General features: G+C 42.7%; 2 protein-coding genes across 2 annotated transcripts in view; both read right to left on the bottom strand.

Moving 5' to 3' along the window:
- The window catches only part of dohh (deoxyhypusine hydroxylase/monooxygenase), a 31700-nt gene extending 26349 nt beyond the window's left edge, over positions 1–5351 (bottom strand). The window contains exon 1 of the mRNA XM_039767116.1: positions 5264–5351. The gene's annotated coding sequence lies outside the window, so the exon portion shown is untranslated. The remainder of the gene's footprint in view (positions 1–5263) is intronic.
- A 7894-nt stretch (positions 5352–13245) lies between these two features.
- On the bottom strand, positions 13246–17384 carry LOC120537869 (protein ANTAGONIST OF LIKE HETEROCHROMATIN PROTEIN 1-like). Its single transcript, XM_039767115.1, has 2 exons — positions 17125–17384; positions 13246–15470 (listed from the first exon to the last, which is right to left on the bottom strand). Exons 1-2 carry the CDS (start codon positions 17287–17289, stop codon positions 14355–14357), a joined length of 1281 nt encoding a protein of 426 aa, XP_039623049.1. The 5' UTR covers positions 17290–17384; the 3' UTR covers positions 13246–14354.
- Between the last annotated feature and the right edge of the window lie 825 nt (positions 17385–18209).

Raw genomic sequence — 18209 nt, 5'->3', positions numbered from 1 at the left:
GGGATGCACCGAATGTTCGGCAACCGAAATTATTTGGCCGAAAATAGCCAAAAAAAGAACTTTCGGTGTTGGCGAATAAGTAAAAGGCGAATAAATTTTGCGAACAATGGCGTTTTAATGAGCGATCAAATAGTAACCTCGTAGAGTGAGAGGCGCGCTTTATGCAGCAAAATGTCAGCAGTGTGGAAGCACTTTAAAGCGTCAGAGAAAGAGGCAAAACGGCCGTTTGCAGACACTGTTCTGCTGAATTGTCAGAGGGGTACATCTGCAAAAACGTACAGCACTTCAAGTTTAATTTATCACTTAAAATCAAGACACCCCGAACATCATGCAGAGTATGAGAAAGACACGGCGGCTATGGCAACAGCAGCAGCGAAAAGGAAAGTAGCTACTCCCAGTCCTAAGACACCCACTCCATCTGTGGCGGACTTCTTAGAAAAGGCAAAAAAGTTTGCCAATGACAGTGCCAAAGCTAAAGGTATTACTAAAAGGATAATGGAATTCATCGCATTGGATGATCAACCATTCTCTGTTGTAGAGGATGTTGGATTTCGCAGGCTTATAGACCATATTGGGCCCCGTTACACCATGCCTAGTAGACGGCATTTCTCAGACGTATGCTTACCTGAGATGTATAACGTCATTTCAACTCACGTCCATGAGCTCTTGGCTACAGATATTGCAGCCCTCAGCTTCATGACTGATATTTGGAGCTCGGATGTGAGCCCCACCAGTATGCTGAGTTTAACTGCGCAGTGGATCGACACAGATTTCAAGCTACAAAAGATTGTGCTTCACTCACAAGAGTTTAGAGGGTCCCATACAGCTGTAGCCATATCCGGCGTTCGCCAACACGTTTGACACTTGGCGTACCGATCTAAAGTGCATGCGGTAGTCAGTGACAACGCAAGAAATATGGCTAAAGCCATGGAAGATAGTGATCTGAAAGGCATACGGTGTATGGCACACACAATTCAACTGGCGGTCAATTTGGGAAAGCCGTTAGATGATGGAGACGGTCAGGTGATGCACAGCGCAGGAGATGAAAACAGCGCAGAAAGTAAACGGGCTCGTACTACAGATGAGCCGCGCACAGTCTCGCTGTCTGACATGAGATGAGATCCTCCAAGAGAATAACCCATTGGCAAGACAGAGGACAAACTCAACCGCTCAACAGTTAGATGGTTATCTCTCAGAAGTCCCCATCCCCAGGAGCAATAACCCTCTCGAATTTTGGAGGACCAATCAAGGCGCTTTCCGACCTGGCGCAGATGGCACGCAGGTAGGCTATGGGAAATTAATTTAAGATTTTATTTATATTTTGGATTATGGTAACACTTTATAAGTAGTTTCTATTTTTAACATTAACTAACAATGAAAACCCCTTATTAAAAGCATTTATTAATCTTAATGTTAACATTTACTAATACAGTATTATTTACAGTAATTTTTGAATTAAAAAGTATCAAAAGTGGTAGGCCTATTTGTTAAAATTGTTAATGGACTTATACTAACATGAACTAAATATTTTTTATTATCTTACATTAACGAAGATTAATAAATACCATAACAAATGTATTGCTCATTGTTAGTTAATGCAATAATGTTAACAAAAGGAAACATTGTAAAGTGTTACTACCTATATTTTATATTATGTATTTTGTGAAAATGTAACTATTTTCAGTGTAGTAAAATAGTAGGCCTACACTGGGTTTCAACCATTTCATTATCTTGAAGACATTGTTCGTTTTGAAATGAGCAACTGTCAGAAAACTGCAATAAAAATTTCAACTATTCTGCAGGTACTTGTCTGCTCCATGCACAAGCACCGACAGCGGGAGACTGTTTAGTGCTGCATCTCATGTCATCGATGAGAAGAGGAACCGACTTTCATGTGAGAAAGCAGAGAAGCTACTTTTCATAAAGAAGAACCTGCCACTTTTCTGAAGAAGTAGGCTAAGTAGGCTTATGTCTAGGACAGTTATTCATTTGTTGTGGGTTCATCCACATATTTTTTGCACTATTCAATGCACATTTGTTGTTGTAGACATACAGAGTTACATTCTTTCAGCAGTCAGTTATAGGCCTAACATAGGCTATTCAAGAAGGAGGGCTTCAAAGATGGCCAAAAGAAAATATTTTTTTATTTTACTAATTTATTTATTTTAAGTTATATTGTGCTTTGTTTGTATAATATCTGCTGGAATGTTGAAAAAAAATGTTCAGTGTTAAATAAATATTTTGAAATTGTATTTTTGTTATTTGATTTATTTCTCTGAAAAGCAACACAAAATAGTAAAAAGCAAATTTTTACTATTTAATTATTGTAATGGTGAAAAAATTGGCAAAATAAATGGAAAAAAAATGCGAAACACCGCGTTCAGTATTCGGCCTTCGGCCAAGCATTTCATTTCGGTGAATCCCTAATAATCTTCATTTGGATCTTGATCTTTGTTTGTCCGTGAATGAATTAGAAGAAGAAGCACTAGATGGCAGTAGAGAGACAGCTAAAACATAGGCATTGCAATGAGAATCTCCTCCAGACTTATACTACTGAAGACTGTAGTACGCGAGTCACACCTCAAAACACAGACATTCAAACTAAACAAATTGTTGTGCTTTAAAGTAACTAAAGAGATCTTCAATTAGATCTTGATCTCTGTTTGTCCACAAATTCCACGCATGCGTAGACCACCTTCCAGTTTAGTACGTTGTTCTTACTCACGGATGTCAACAATGTGCCGGAATAACGAAAGGGGTGGTGGACAGAGTTACGCTGGTTAGCTCCTGAGACCTGGTTAGAGAATGAGATTGCTGAAGATAAAAGGTACGTGCCTACGTAACATATGAATGAAAGAAAGACAGTGGGTACAATGAATGACAGCACGTTCTGGAAATTATTATTGTTACGTTGTAGCCGGCGAGTGCTGCGCATCTCACAGTTGTACCGTAGCTTACTCACATGTCAGTGAAGTGATCCCTATTTAAAGAGCCTGGATACCTATGTGTCCCCCTTTTGCTCCGTGTATATTGCCTTACTCTTTGGATTGCCACAAAGCAACCTACGAGGTTGGAGAAAGGTTGAGAAGACATCGTGAGAGGAAACGACAGCGTCGTGAAAACGGGACGGACTGTGAACGGACAGAAACAGAAATGCTCCTACACCACCACATAATCCCGATTCGGACAGTGATTCCGAGCAGGCCGTTCCTATTGAATCAATGTCCCAGGGTTTTCTTTTGTAATTTTGTTTCCCTTATAAAAAAATCATAATGCTGTGCGACGAAGGGCCCAGTTCACGACTGGCAGCCGCGTTTAAACAGGGAGCCCGTCACAGACAACTTTTAACACGCGCAACGTAGTTGGGCACACATGGCTAGTTACACTAATAAACAATATGCGGTTAGTTTCAGTGTATTTATAAAGCCACGTCAGGAATGTGCATCTAAGAAAGAAATGGTAACCACACAGGAACAGTAGCACTGTTTTGACGCTGGGCACCGCCAGTCTGCTAAACCGAGTGGAGGACTTGCGTACAACTGGATATGAGTTACCGTGGAAATGTGCATGGCTCTATGTCAAATTTAGGCTTTATATATCACGATTTGAACGTGGAAACGTTCTTACGCAACATTTCTGTGCGCACGCACCGTTTATACATGAGGCCCCTGCAAAGGGGTCCTGAGCCTTGAAATGGTCTCTCAGTCTGCTTCAGTAGGCCACACATTCCGACTGCCGACTTGCAAGTGGTCCAGAAGACAGTCGTTGTGAAACCACAAAATGTCACTGCTAAAAGAAGCTGGCTGTTCACAGAGTGCTGCATCCAAACATATTAATGGAAAGTTCAGTGGAAGGAAAAATGTGACGACAGAAAAAGGTGCACAAGCAACAGGGATAAGGGCAGCCTTGAGAGGATTGGGAAGAATTTGGAGGAGATTCCCAAGGAGTGGACTGTGGCCGGAGTCAGTACTTCAAGAGCCACAACCCACAGACAGACAAATTGGGGACGTGGGCTACAAATGTCACAGCATTCCTTGTGTCAAGCCAGTCCTGAACAAGAGACAACATCGGAGGCACCTTAACTGGGCTAAGGAGTAAACAGACTGGACTGTTAACAGCTCAGTGGTCCAAAGTCGTCTTTTCAAATGAAAGTTAATTTTTGCATTTCATTTGGAACTCAAGGTCCCAGAGTCTGGTAGAAGAGTGAGATGCACCGAATCCAAGTTGCTTGAGGTCCAATGTGAAATTTCCACAGTGATGATTTAGGGAGCCATGACATCTGCTGGTGTTGGCCCACTGTGTTTTATCAAGTCCAAAATCAGCGCAGCTGTCTACCGGGAAACTTTAGAGGACTTCATGCTTCCCTCTGCTAACAAGTTTTATGGAGATGCTGATTTCGTTTTCCAGCAGGACTTGGCACCTGTCCACACTGCCAAAAGCATCAATACCTGGTTTAATGACCATAGTATTACTGAGCTTGATTGGCCCGCAAACTCGCCTGACCTAAACCCAATAGAGAATCTAGATCTGCGTTTTTGCTGAACGTCAGGGTGGCAACACTAAGCACTGGCGAATAGATTCTCTGTTCTTTACATTAAAAAGGACGGCTCGCATTTTGCCGCACTAGTTGGAAAAAGCACGCGCGATTATGCAGAGTTGCCACTTTTATGGGCGCTCTTGCTATTAAGGATACGATTCCTGCTCAATCTTTTGGGTGACTCAGCGGGACTAAACCCATCTTAGACTGGCAGAATAGCCGGTACACCCTTAAAAGGACAAACCGACTGCACCAAGTTAACGGATGTTCTGACGTGCCTGGCTGAAACGAATGCGGCATCTAGGTGTGGATACCCATGCATATACTAATTAAAATTTTGGGTGCCAAGTTACCAACACCTGCGATTTGCTTAAACGTTGAGAATACAGCTGTACAATGTAATATTAACAAATCAGTCCAAAAAATATATTCATAAACAGTGTAACAACACCAACCATAAGGAGAAAAAACATAAACGTTCTTTAGTCTCGACACGCTAAACATAACAACTGCACTTAAAAGTAAATAAGAAACACATTACAAAGCCGGACGACCGCCGACATACACACGTGTTAATGCGGAAGTTACGACTGCGTGAGGGTAAAATTCAGCAAGACATTTCAAACAAACGTATTCTTACGTTTCTGTTTGTTTGTTACAAAAATGACATTTAAACTAAAGTAGTTTACGCCGACACTTCGGATATGAAATAATATAAAAACCAACCTCTTAAAGCTTATAAATGAATGATGCGATGTTTTCAGTTCAGCACCATTACACCGTTTCGCCGCTTGGGGATAAGAACCAAGTGTTTGTTTTGAGGAGGGGTCGATGTATATGAATTCTTTATATATTTTCACCTTTAAAACAGATCTTACATAAAATGAACAGTACGCCAACAAATATTTTTATTCAGTAATAGCCTGTCGCATATAATGAAAATATACAAACGAATAAACATTTTTACTTTGTGACAACCCCCCCGCACATTTATTGGTTTGCTCTTAGGAGAAGTCAGAGGTCACAAAAAATGACGCACTTCCTCTATAGACGGCAGGCCGGTTCCGTATGAACACCAGCATTGAAAGTTTGGGCATGCGCGGCGCGCGCGGAACAGGCAAGCAACGCTGTTTGGGAAAGGGAAATGCACGTTTATTTTTAAAATCAATTTAAATGTTTCAACCGGTGATATCAGAAGGATTTGAATATAGTTGTATAAAGTATTAAATTGTGGAGATGTCAATGTATCTATAACCGCTTAACTTTTTCAGTGTGTTTTGAAATAATCGAAGAGCGGTAATAAACAGTTGTAATTCATTTGGCATCTGCGGGCGACGTGGTGATTTTAGAAAATTTTGAAAGTGGTTTTTAATCTTACAAAAATGAACGATTTTTAAAAGAATATAAATACCGCCGGTCAAGTATCATGCCAATTGATATGCACAGTGTGTTTCAGTGATTTGTGCTTGCCCTGATGAAAGCTTGAAGCAGGCAAAACGGTCGGGCTGACTTTACCAACATTTTGCAAAATTTGGACTTCTAGTTAGTAATGTATTTTTTGATTTTACTCTCTGATGTTTCACCACCAAGTAAGCCACTTGTACTGATTTCTCAGCTATCTGTTCCTAAGAGCTGGCCTGAATAATCACTTAGAGACCAGTCAACCAGCTAGCGCAGGGATGGCGAACTCCAGGGGCCTCATGTATGAACGGTGCGTACGCACAGAAATGTTGCGTAATAACTTTTCCACGTTCAAATCACGATGTATAAAACCTACACTTGGCCTAAAGCCACGCACTTTTCCACGGTACCTCATACCTTGTCGTAGGCAAGTTCTCCGCTCGGTTTTGCAGACTGGCGGCACCCAGCGTCAAAGCATTGCTACTGTTCCTGTGTGGTTACCCTTTCTTTGTTAGAACCACATTCCTGACGCAGCTTTATAAATTAACTGAAACTAACTTCATATTGTTTATTAGTGTAACGCATCTGATTGTTATTAACTTGTAACAATATAATGGTCCAGGGAATAGCCATAGTATTCCAAATACCATAACTGCTTTAGCATTGTTACTCTCACTGCACCTTCTTCTTTTTCTTCTTTCACGTGCTCCCTTTAAGGGTTGCCGCAGCGGATCATCTTTTTCCATATTACTCTCACTGCACCACTCAGAGTATTTACATCACTGTATCTGAGTGGGGAATCACTGCTCTACAGCAGCTGACTGGAAAGAGGATTATCGGTATACAGCATCAAGCACACGCTGCTTCAGCCATGCTGTCTATTGAACTGCTCTCTTACAGCAAACGCTTCAGAGCCTTTCCTGTACTGACCTCGTGATTAAGAAACAGTTTCATTCCAAGAACTATAAATGCACTCAATCAGTCCATCAATTGCTCCTTATAGAACACTTTGTACTTAGAAGTACAATTACCTCACTGTACACTTTAATTACGATGGGATTTGAGAAACTAGTAAATGAAACGAGTTTATGATGTTCTTCTTTAATGACAAAATAAACTGTTTGATTAAAGTGTGTGCCTATTTTTTTTCTCTGTACCCTAATAAGCTTTCATATGACATTCAGATGGTGGGCAACGACTCACATTTTAACGGCGACTTTGATATCTAACAACTTCATTGTGAACTTGAGCTTTCGAGTTTCTCCGACACTCTATGTCACTCGATCAACTTCCTTTTGTTGTTGATACCACTGTTCAAACCAACAAATAGTACATTTTTCCTTGCCTTCACTTGGTATTCAATGAAATTCTTCTATTCCCCCCTCCCCCCCTAAGCTTTTGCCATTGCCTTTTCACAGAACGCTGAGCTTAAGGGCTATTTATATTGATTTGCATATTCAAAGAGGTGTAATTCTGGGAGTAGTTTGGGAGTGGCAGCAGGTGAGTGCATGTGCGTTACTTTTCACACTGACCGGGATTTATGTAGTGGATGAACATGGAAGTTGGCGTACGCACAGATTTATGCATCTTGATTTTTTTGTGCACACGCACATTTCCGCTTTTGTATTTATATCATTGTATCCCCACTAAGTGGGGAATCACAGCAGCAGCTGATCGGAAAGAGAATTATCGGTATACAGCTTCAAGTCCATGCTGCCTCAGTCACTGCAAAACGTTTCAAAGCCTTTCCTGTACGGACCTCGCGGTTCACAAACAGTTTCATCCCAAGAACTATAAACGCACTCAATCAAGCGCTCCTTGTAGAACTGTCTGTACTAATAAGTACAATCACCTCACTATAAACTTGCACTATATGTTATAATATTACACAACCTGCGCCACTTTATAAAGCGCGTATTTACATATGATTGCGATATCGTTTAAGATGAAATGCAGCAAAATATGTTGCTTATATTATACAGATAACACTTTAACTTCATTTAAATAATCTGTATTGTTAATAATTTAACATGTGAGGACATGGTGCCACAGCACTAGCTAGTTCACGTATTGTTCCTGCAACACGCTGTATATTTGCTGAGGCTGGCGCGACACTGGAAGGATAGATGAATAGAATAATTAAACACATACTATGAAGATATTTCAATCTTCCTTAAAAGTTTTGAAGAATTGTCGTTGCAAGCTTACAGATGGCTTAACGTCCATTACAGAGCTGATTGTGTGGCGACTGGGCATTTGGGGAAAGAAAAGTAAGGACAGGAATTGCAGGTTAGTACGTTTGAAAGAGACAGGACTTCTGCAATCAGTTATTTCACCGAAGGTCGATATGGAAAAAGATCATCCGCTGTGGCAACTCCTAACGGGAGCAGCTGAAAGAAGAAGGTGCAGTGAGAGTAACAACGCTAAAGCAGTTCTGGTATTTGGAATACTATGGCTATTCCCTGGCCCATTACAAGTTAATTACAATCAGATGCATTACACTAATAAACAATATGCGGTTAGTTTCAGTGTATTTATAAAGCCGCGTCAGGAAAAAAAGGTGCAACCACACAGGAACAGTAGCACCGCCGCCAGTCTGCAAAACCGAGCGGAGAACTTGCGTACAACAAGGTATGAGGTACCGTGGAAAAGTGCGTGGCTTTACGTCAAGTGTAGGTTTTATACATTGTGATTTGAACGTGGAAAAGTTCTTAACGCAACATTTCTGTGCGTACGCACCGTTTATACATGAGGCCCCTGGACTGGAGTTCGCCATCCCTGCCCTAGAGGATGAATGGCTTGATTGTGTACACCTGTTTTCATTACCCTTAACAATCCGACAGGCTCCAAGCTATTAGGGGTCAAATGCGTGAATTCAACAGCAGATTTCACTGATACGTTTTTATCATTGCAGCCTAATTTGATTTTCAGGATTTTTCTAGTGAAAATTTATTATCCAAGAGGCCCTCATTTATATGAACAGTATGAAACTAAAGATGCATTTTCAAAGCAAAATATTACAGGAAATTTAAACCTTTGTCTAAGGGGTCAAATACTTTTGCAACCCACTGTATTGTGTAGTGACCCGGCAGCCAGCGCTGGCGGCATGATGCATTGTGGGTAATTTATGTAAAGTTTACTGTTGTGTTAAATTAGCAAGGCAATCGAATTATTGTTCCTGTTGTAATTGTTGTATGTGTTTGTGTTCAACTGGTGGGATGGGTTTGGGTTATTGCCGTCCGGGGTTATTAAATTGTAAATAGTTACCATCAATGAGAAAGATGGCTTCGTTAATGACCTTGGCAATGGCTTTGCAATGAGATTGAGCTTTGTTTTCTGACTATCTGCTCTAATAAAGAGATACAACAGGACAGAGCTGTGTATTGCTAAGATTTCATCTAAGCAATGATTGCTGAGACCCTCGGAGTCGTGCGGTGTATGGGATACGAGTGCTCGCTGGCTTAATGAGCTGGGTACAGTTGCGTGCATGGCGCTGGCATTCCGCTGGCCGACCAGCTTGGGGGAAGTGCACGGCTGAGTTTGGCTCTGAAAACTTTAAGACTCAACCACGGGTCGCTACAATATGTAGGTGCCCACTGTGGTGTTACCTTGCTAAGCCTCGGGCCAAGTTTGGTTGGAATTGAAAAACAGAAACAATAAATAAAATTATAGTATGTGCCAGCAATGCAAATCCATTCTTTTGAGTTCATGCGTTAGCAGCATTCAGTTTGTGCTCAGGAATAATTTAACTAACAAATGACACTAAAATCGGAGGCCATTTTACAATCCCTATACCAGCTCTTGCTATGCCCACTCACTGGACTCCTCGATGCCCGCAGTCAGAATGGTTTTATAATTAACTTAAAACACTGTGGAGCCAATGCAGCTCAAGTCTGTGGGTATTTCACCTGTAAGTAAAGGAGGCATCCAGAAGATTAGCAATTTATATACGTAGTTGTCCACTGTGGCATTGCCTTTGCGATGCCCCACACCACATTAGATATTTAACTCAATAAATAAAAAGACTGTATGTGCCAACAATGCAAATCTGTGTTAGCAGCATTCAGGTTGTGACCAGGCGCAGGAATAATTAAAATAACAGTGATTGTAAAATCCAATGCCTTTCAACAGTCCCTATGCAGGGGGGAGCAAAGTGTCATATGTGCCCTATAACCCAGAAGAGCAACGACAGAAGTGACGTACTTCTGGGGTGAAGAAAAGGACTCGTACCTGACCCGGAAGTGATAAAGAATCACATGGACTGGGGATTGGGAACACTTCTGGGTCAGGGAGTATAAAAGGACTGAGGGAGCTCCCAGACGGCGAGCTGAGCTAGGTGGAAGGGTGGCAACGCGCCTGGGAGCTGGAGGATTGGTTATTGTATTTGTGATTGATTTGTATATGACTATAGTGGAGGAGAGGGTGCTTTGTGCACTGTAACATTTAAATAAAATCAACATTTGGACATTTTCCTGGTGTCTGGAGTCTTGGACAGGGGTTCAAGGGAAAAATAGAGCCCACTATCTCTCTCTCTCTATATATATATATATATATATATATATAATATAATATAGACTGTTCGTACTAATGTTTATGCAATACTGTTCTAGCGCCCGCTATTGTAACAGGCTTAATGTCTAGTATATATATATATATATATATATATATATACAGTGGGATGGAAAAGTTTGGGCAACCTTGTTAATAGTCATTATTTTCCTGTATAAATCGTTGGGTTTGTTACGATAAAAAATGTCAGTTAAATATATCATATAGGAGACACACACAGTGATATTTGAGAAGTGAAATGAAGTTTATTGGATTTACAGAAAGTGTGCAATAATTGTTCAAACAAAATCAGGCAGGTGCATAAATTTGGGCACCGTTGTCATTTTATTGATTCCAAACTTTTAGAACTAATTATTGGAACTCCAATTGGCTTGGTAAGCTCAGTGACCCCTGACCTACATACACAGGTGAATCCGAGCATTTAAGGGGGTCCATTGTAAGTTTCTCTGAAGAGTAGCAACATGGGGGTCACAAAACAACTCTCAAATGACCTGAAGACAAAGATTGTTCACCATCATGGTTTAGGGGAAGGATACAGAAAGCTGTCCCAGAGATTGAAGCTGTCTGTTTCCACAGTTAGGAACATATTGAGGAAATGGAAGACCACAGGCTCAGTTCAAGTTAAGGCTCAAAGTGGCAGACCAAGAAAGATTTCGGATAGACAGAAGTGACGAATGGTGAGAACAGTCAGAGTCAACCCACAGACCAGCACCAAAGACCTACAACATCATCTTGCAGCAGATGGAGTCACTGGGCATCGTTCAACCATTCGGCGCACTTTACACAAGGAGATGCTGTATGCGAGAGTGATGAAGAGGAAGCACAAACAGAGCCGCTTGAGGTCTGCTCAAGCACATTTGGACAAGCCAGCTTCATTTTGGAATAAGGTGCTGTGGACTGATTGAAACTAAAATGGAGTTATTTGGGCATAACAAGGGCGTTATGCATGGAGGAAAAAGAACACAGCATTCCAAGAAAAACACCTGCTACCTACAGTCAAATATGGTGGTGGTTCCATCATGCTGTGGGGCTGTGTGGCCAGTGCAGGGACTGGGAATCTTGTCAAAGTTGAGGGACGCATGGATTCCACTCAGTATCAGCAGATTCTGGAGACCAATGTCCAGGAATCAGTGACAAAGCTGAAGCTGCGCCGGGCTGGATCTTTCAACAAGACAACGACCAAACACTGCTCAAAATCCACTAAGGCATTCATGCAGAGGAACAAGTACAACGTTCTGGAATGGCCATCTCAGTCCCCAGACCTGAATAGAATTGAAAATCTGTGGTGTGAGTTAAAGAGAGCTGTCCATGCTCGGAAGCCATCAAACCTGAATGAACTCGAGATGTTTTGTAAAGAGGAATGGTCCAAAATACCTTCAACCACAATCCAGACTCTCATTGGAACCTACAGGAAGCGTTTAGAGGCTGGAATTTCTGCAAAAGGCGGATCTACTAAATATTGATTTCATTTCTTTTTTGTGGTGCCCAAATTTATACACCTGCATGATTTTGTTTGAACAATTATTACACACTTTCTGTAAATCCAATAAACTTCATTTCACTTCTCAAATATCACTGTGTGTGTCTCCTATATGATATATTTAACTGACATTTTTTATCGTAACAACCGACGATTTATACAGGACAATAATGACTATTAACAAGGGTGCCCAAACTTTTGCATCCCACTGTATATATATACTAGACGTTAAGCCCGTTACAATAGTGGGCACTAGAACAGTATTGCAGAAACATTAGTATGAACAGTCTATATTAAATGGCAAGGGACCTTGACCTCATTCTTTTTGTTGTCTTAATTTGTTTTGTTAAAAATATTTTTGCAAGAAGCCTAAAGTAAAATAATATTAAAAATAAAATAGAAACATCTATGACAATACCGTAAGTATAATTAATGTTGCCTTAGTGTAAAACTTTGTAACAATCTGTAAGACACAATATCTGAAGAAGATATTTAGGGAAAATGTTCTATTTTTTTACCTCATGCAATGTTTCCAAAAAATTTCATTACAGACAACATTTCTTGTAAATATTCTGTCTGAGTTTGCCTTGTTCAGGACCATCTACAACGTTGGCAACAACATCTGGAAAACTTCAAACTCTTGATAATGCAACATATAACTGACGTGGCTGAATGCTGGCTCTGGAAAGTAAATGCCAACTTTTTCTAAGGTTTGCCCTTCAGCTTTTTTAATTGTTATGGCAAAGGCTAATGTAACTGGAAATTGTCGCCTTCTTATGGTGAAGGGTAAATTAGTAGAGGATGGAGCCAAATCAATACGGGGAATATTCGGACGCTCATTTTCTTCTTCTTCAATCGCTCTATTTGCTCGTATGTTTCTTTGGTTGATGTTTACTTGCTGAGCTGACCGTTCTTCCAGGAGGTTTTGCTTATATACGATTTGAGTGTCGGTGTCTTTTGTCCTACTTGACGTGTCCTTTTTTTTGGGTGGCATGTTGTTAGTAGATAGTTAGTTAGTAAACATGCATGGGGCAGTATGTGTGGCGTCTCCCCAGCAATGGATTTTATGTGCGCAGCCGCGACTACCCAATCAGCACTCTCCCCAGCAATGCTGTCCTTTATTTGTTTATCATGCGCGGGCACGGCTACGCCATTCACTGTGTGCCCAGCTTCCAGTGTGTGTGCGTCCATGGTGCCGTGCAGATCGCACCGAGCCCCGCACATGCGCACTTCACCAGAAGACACACATACAGACACCTAGACACACATAGGGGTTTTATTAAAGAGGATATATATATAATTTATATTTGTAGGTGCCCATTGTGGCATTGCCCTTGTTATGCCCCACGCCACATTAGGATGGAACTGACAAACGGAAACAATAAATAAAAAGACCGCAGGTGCCAACAATGCAAATGCTTTCTTTCAATTCTGGTCGTAGCCGCATTCAGCTTACAAATAACTCAAATAACAATGACGCTCAAATCTGATGCCCGTCTACTGCCATAGCTTTTGTTATGCCCAGTCACTGGCCTCCCCAGTGCCTGCAGTCAGGATGGCTTTACGATTGACTCGGACACCATTAAGCCATCAAGGTCAAGTCCGGGGGTCTCTTCATTGCAGCTGAATAGGTCATCCAGCAGGTGTAGGTGCCCACTGTGGCATCACCCTTGCTAAGCCCCACACCACATTAGGCTGGAACTGAATAAATAAAAAGTTCATATGTGCCAACAATGCCAATCCATTTTTTTGAGTTTATGTGTTAGCAGCATTCAGTTTGTGCCCAGGCTCAAGAATAATTCAACTAACAAGTATGCTAAAATCTGATGCCAGCTTTTGCTATGCCCACTCACTGGCCTCCCTCTTCAATGCCCGCAGTCAGGATGGCTTTACGATTGACCTGGAAACTGGGTTAGCCATGCAGCTCAAGTCCGGGGGTCTCTTCTTAGCAGGTGGAGTGGGCATCCAGCAGATCAGCAGTCTATATATACATGGGTGCCCACTGTGGCATTGCCTTGTTAAGCCTCCCGCCACATTTGGGTTGAAACTATGTGCCAACAATACAAGGGCGTGTTAGCAGAATTGGGCCATTTCTTTTCTGTTACCATGTAAAAAGAGAAGAGTGCGTTGACCTGGCATCCTGCCGAGTACCCGGGAGCGCTCACCCCCCTTCATAACATCTTCAATTAACAGCATTGACCACCGGGGCAGCGTTTGTCCAAGAGAACACTCAACCGGAGCGGGACTCTGAGAACGTAGCGGTTTGGGGTCTGTCCTCCATTTCAATCGTCGTTCACCTTCTCGTCCGTTTTAACAGGGGATCCTCAGATGCCCCCAAGGCAGAGAGGGAAGAGCGCGCAACCCACTTCACTCCTGCTGACGCTCAAAGTAGTCACAGAGGAGAGAGCGCACCGCCTCGCCCTCCGGGTCGTCCATGGCCGTCGGCACGATGTCCGAGGGCTGCGGGAAGTCGGGCTGGTTGATGGCCTCCAGCCAGTCCTCATTGAACGAGTCGCTGTGCACCTCGCACACGTTGTGGAGGATGCAGCAGGCAAGGATCATGGTGGGCACCAGGTCCAGACTGCAGTCGTTGCGTTTGTGCAGGCACTGCCAGCGGGCCTTCAGGCGCAGGAAGGCGTTCTCGATGACGCTGCGGGCTCGGTTCAGCCTGTAGTTGAACTTCAGCTGCCTGGCCGTCAGGTCTTTGCACTCTGGGTAGGGCTTGAGCAGCCAGCTTTGAAGGGGATAGGCCGCATCGCCCAGGAGGAAGAACTTGAGCGGCTTGCCCGTGAACTCCTTGGGCGGGTCCGGAAAGAGGCCGCCCTCCATGGCAGTGCCCCAGAGGGTAGAGTTCTGCAGGATGGTGACATCCTCTGTGCTACCCGGGAAGCCGGCACAGACGTCCCAGAACTGGCCCAAGCCGTTGACGACCCCCTGGAGCACCACGGAATGCCAGCACTTGTTGTTCCAGTAGTCGACTGTGTACTGAGGCGGGGCGATGATGGAGATGTGCAGACTATCGATGGCTCCCACGCAGTGAGGGAAACCCCAGCGGGTGTTGAAGAGGCGCACCATGTCCTCCAGCTCGTGCTCGTTGGGCTGCTGCAGGTACAGAGGCTTCAAGAGGGACACGATGGCGTGGCACACGTCCCGCACGCACTTGCACACCGTCGAGCGACCCACCCCGAACAGGACGCTGATGGTGCGGTACTCGACGTTGGTGGCCAGCCGCCACAGGGCCACGGCCACGCGCTTCTCCAGGGGCAGGGCGAGGCGGAAGTGGGTGTCCTGCCGGGCGAGTTTGGGCTTCAGCTTGTTGCAGATGAAGAAGAAGGTGTCCTTGGACATGCGGAACTTCTCCAGCCAGTCCCGGGGTTGGAACTCGTTCATCACCACCCTCTCCCACCAGTCTGTGCTCTGGATGTTGGTCCAGGCCCTGGTCCGGAAGCAGCAGGTGCAGCGGCTGCTGCGGGCGATCAGCATCTTAAAAAAAAAAAGACAACATTTACAATTAAGGACTCCCAGGGGCACTCAGAGGCGGGTGAAGAGGTTAACAACCTGCCCTGGGAAGTTAGAGGAACCGCAGATCACTAATGAAGGCCATCGTCATCAAACATATCATCATTCATTATACACACGTGCTTCTCCAAATACGGGGCTGTGAGCTCCAGAACCGACATGACAGTCCACTGTGAGACACACTCACACAAAGTCACACTCAGGAATGTCAATCTACAGAGCTGATTTTTGACCCCCTTTTCGTACCTTCTGCTTAATAAAAGGACAAGAGTCTGGGTGTCCATCTGGTTGCTATCTCTGTCATCCCAACAGGATCACAAAAATCCTCAGTAGTAAAAGGCACTACATTTGTCATTCCAACAGATGGTGCACCACAACCGCAACCATGCATTTTATTTATCGTTCCAACAGATGCCACATCAGAAACAAATGTAGTAATAAAATGCATTGCAGCTTTCTTTCCAACAGATGGCACACAAACCCTTGTAGTAATAAAATACACTGTTTGTCATTTCGGCACATCAGAAACACATAGTAAAAAATGTATTACATTTTTCTTTACAACTGACGGCATATCACAAACTAAAAAATGCATTGCAGTTTCCTTTCAAACAGATGGCACGTCATAAACACTTGTGTTTGTCATTCTAGCAGATGGCACATCAGAAACACTTGTACTAAACAATGCATTGCATTTTTCTTTTCAACAGATTGCACATCACAAACGCTTGTAGCAAAAAATGCATTACATTTACAAACTAAACAATGCATTGCAGTTTCCTTTCCAACAGATGGCACATCATAAACACTTGTACTAATAAAGTGCACTGCATTTGTCATTCTAACAGATGGCACATCAGAAACACTTGTACTGTACTAATAAAGTGCATCGTGTTTGTCATTCCAACAGATGGCACATCAGAAACACTTGTACTGTACTAATAAAGTGCATCGTGTTTGTCATTCCAACAGATGGCACATCAGAAACACTTGTACTGTACTAATAAAGTGCATCGTGTTTGTCATTCTAACAGATGGCACATCAGAAACACTTGTAGTAAACAATGCATTGCATTTTCCTTCCCAACAGATGGCACATCACATATATTGCATCTTAACAAGCGAGACCACTAAAATAAAACATCAAAATGTCACTTGAGCAAAAAGTGTTTCATCGGCAATAATTGACCGCTCGTTAAGAAACTGGGCTGGGACAAAAACCTGATTGTATGTGACGATTTCATTTGATTTAAAACTCCACACAGCCTCCTGGAGCAGAGAGCGGCGGCAGTAACGCCGGCCCCGCTCCTTTCGCAAACACACTCCTAGCTTTTGTGATTTAGAAGATTGTTGAAAGAGGAAAACCAGTAGATGATCCCGAGCGTGTAAAACAAGCGTTAACATCACAGTAACAGAGTAACGGGGACGCACACACCGACAATAAAAACAAGTCAAGCAGCGGACGCCTGCGATCAACTCGGCAGGAGAAGCCAACGAGGGGGGGCGTTAAGGTTTAGTCGCCGCCTTGATCTGCGCCAATCGCACGTGTCAAAGACCACCCCGTTAGATGATCGACAATCAGGAAAGAAAAAAAAAACCTGATCAATCAGCTGTGTACCATAAGCATTCGTCTCTGTCGCTGGAAAAAATACTGCCGGTGCCGCACTCTCCTCTGGATTTCATTGCGTCTCTGGACGTTGGCGTTATTTATGTCGGTTCTTCTCTTCATCAGCATATAAAGTAGAAGAAACATCAAAGGGCGCAAAGCCTCTTCCCCAGCCATCTTAATAATGATAAAAAAACAGTTTTTAGTTTCATTCACTATACAGTCACTAACGACTAGAACGGGCTTCAACCTGGAAGTTGATAAACGCTGCGATGACGTAGTAACAACTTCCAAGTTCACAGGGTAGGCGCGAAATATACCGGTTTTTTTATAGAGGTCCTGATTTTCACAGAAAGTATTTACACATAATTTACATCTCAGTACCTAAAGATTTTCTGCATCGATCCGAACTATTTTTACACTTTCTTTTTGCCTCGCTCTGCTTGATTGGCACTTGCTTAGCCAATCATTGCATTAAATGTGAGCTGGACCACGCCCACAGTTGGTATTTGTTTTCGGCGCCAGTGCTACTGGAGGTTAGCGCGCTCCTTTCTCATTTGGGATTTAAGTGTTTGCAACGCAAAACAGTTTGGTATTTCAGAGTGGGAAGCGGTCGGAGATAACGGAGGAGAGGGCGAGGGGTCCGACTGGCAGTTCAGTGGAGCTTCTTAATCGCGGATCTGTTGTTACATAAAATACGATGCAACGATAGCGGCACAGATTATTTACAAAGATCACCTAAAATACCTGGAAGACTCAGTCTGACTATGAAATTAAGAAATAAGAGAAACCAAATTTAGCAATTGTCTGGCATTTCTCGTCTACATGAATTACTGAGATGAACATAAGTGACACAGACAATGAAGAATGACTTAACTTTCAGAAGTCTAGGTTTGTGTAAGTAGGAGATTCCTAAAATAATGATTGTATTACTAATTCGAGTTTATTGATACCAAAAATAATATTTATTTGATCAACTTTCACTTGTTTAAATGTGATAAAGTGCTTTATGTAGACTAAAATCTAGTAGTAGGAAATAAAAGCTCAATAAAAATGATATATATGTACATATATATTTATATACGTGTGTGTGTATG

The sequence above is a fragment of the Polypterus senegalus genome, chromosome 10 (assembly GCF_016835505.1).
Source record: "Polypterus senegalus isolate Bchr_013 chromosome 10, ASM1683550v1, whole genome shotgun sequence".
In the NCBI taxonomy this organism is placed as follows: domain Eukaryota; kingdom Metazoa; phylum Chordata; class Cladistia; order Polypteriformes; family Polypteridae; genus Polypterus; species Polypterus senegalus.
The sequence above is the reverse complement of the archived record's forward strand: the minus strand, read 5'-3'. Positions and strand labels throughout refer to the sequence as shown.